At 68.2% G+C, this 1,888-nt stretch overlaps 1 protein-coding gene across 2 annotated transcripts in view; it reads right to left on the reverse strand.

The window, feature by feature from the left end:
- VAPA (VAMP associated protein A) overlaps nt 1–765 on the reverse strand; it is a 32,715-nt gene extending 31,950 nt beyond the window's left edge. For both annotated transcript variants that reach the window (XM_082479198.1, XM_082479199.1), the window contains exon 1: nt 474–765. In XM_082479198.1, coding sequence (XP_082335324.1) covers nt 474–549 — 76 coding nt within the window. In that variant the 5' untranslated portion in view covers nt 550–765. The remainder of the gene's footprint in view (nt 1–473) is intronic.
- Between the last annotated feature and the right edge of the window lie 1,123 nt (nt 766–1,888).

Consider the following 1,888-nt stretch of genomic DNA (forward strand, 5'->3'; position numbering starts at 1 on the left):
GGGGGGGGGGGGGCGGGGGGGACGGACACAGGCGGGGACAGGGTCGGACTGGCGCACCGGTAGAGGCCGGAGGAGGGCGGCGGGCCGGGGGGGTGGGCGGCCCCCCCCCCCCCCAAGCGCCGCGCCCGGTAGAGCGGGCGGGCACCCGCCGGAGCCGCGGACACGCTCTCGAGTCCCCACGGGATCCCAAGATGGCGGCGGCCGAGCCCGTTCACCGGCTCGGCGGCGCCCCCCCAACCCCCACCCCACCACCCCCCGTGACGGACCCGGGCGGGCAGCAGGGCACGGCACCGCCGCCCGGGGAAGGAGGACGCTGGGGGGGGGGGGGGGGGGGGGGGGGGGGGGGAGGGGGGTTGGGTGTAGACGGGGACGACGAGGCGCTTGTAGGCGGCCCAGCACCGAGGCGAAACGGGACACCCCGCCGGGCTGGGCCGTTCCGCTGCCCCCCTCCCCCGCGCCGGGCTCCCCCTCACCTTTGAATTTGAGGTCGGTGGGCGGATCGAGTACCAGGATCTGCTCGTGCTTTGCCAGAGCCCCGGCGGCCGCCATCTCGCTCGCTCGCTCCGGCGGGAGGAGGAGTGAGGAGAGGAGGGAGGAGAAGGAGGAGGAGGGAGAAGGGAGAAGGAGGGGCGGGAGGGGGAGGCCGGGCGGCGGCAGCGGTGCTGCTCCCTCGCGACGAGCGGGCAGGCGGTGGCTGCGCGCGCTGCCAGCGGGCCGCGGGCGCTGCTGCTGCGCGCGCTGCCGCCCCCAGCCCCGTTCACCGCCCTCCCGGCGCGACTGGCTCAACGGCCGTCCGGCAACCCCGCCCCTCCGCGGGCACCAGGGCGGCGGCGGAGGCGGTGGCGGCTCCCTGTGCGCATGCGCCCGCCCGCGGCCCTCGCCCGCCCTCCCGCGCCGGCGGTTTGGAGCAGGACCCCGCGGCCCGGCCCGGTCCTCACAACTGTCCCCGGCTTGGGGCCGCCGGGGTGGGGAGAAGCGGCAGGCCCCCCCCCGCCGACACACACCGTTCGGGCAGAGGCGGCGCCGCGGATCGGCGGAAGGGGAAGGGCGCCCCTGGCTCGGGGCTTTAGGCCGCTGAGGGAACTACCGTTCTCGGCGTGCCGCGCGGCGGGCGGGCGGGCGCGCGCGGGGCGTGCTGGGAGTTGTAGTCTGCGAGTGGACGCTGAGGCGGGCGGCCTGCCCTGGGGGCTCAGGGGGCTGTGGGGAAAGCGCGGCCCTCACGGTGGTTTGGGCGGCCCTTCTTTCGAAGCTGGGTGGTGGGTCTGAGGGGCAATTGGGAAATGGAGGGGGGCAAGTTGGGCAAATAGTCTCAAACTCCCCGTAGCCGCTGTGGCAGCTCTGGCTTGGGTCTGGGCTTAAGGTGTTGGAACCAGCTCCTGACTGCTATCGGGTACCCGTGTCGGGGCAGCTGTGGCCCGGCCTAAAGGCAACTCTGCCACCCTGCCAGGCGGCGACCGGGCACCGAGGTGTATGGGCCTGGCTCTCAAACAGGCCTGGGAAATGACCAAAAATTCTCCTCAAGTAGGAGAGTTGTCCTTAGGTGAAGGCTTAGGAACATTACCGCAGAGTCAACGTTGAGAGAGATTGAACTCTTGCAAAGCCTCAGTGAGAAATAAGAGCCATTGTTTATCAGTAGGCAGGAACACAGGGTATTTGCCGTCCTTCTCGCTTGCACTTTGTATTAGACACTCTTTTCACGGTAGGTCTTTCCATGAATACCATTCTTTTAAAGCAGATACATCTTTGGATATTTGAATACACCAGTGACAACCAAACACAAAAAAAACAGATAGACACCCAAATCCATCTGAACTTTGTTGATTCCTGTGTTCTAAATCTACTTCTGAGGAATCTGGCTGTAAGATATGTAAGTTTGTATTCATGTGAG

This window comes from Vanellus vanellus, assembly GCF_965231255.1.
Source record: "Vanellus vanellus genome assembly, chromosome: 2".
NCBI lineage: Eukaryota > Metazoa > Chordata > Aves > Charadriiformes > Charadriidae > Vanellus > Vanellus vanellus.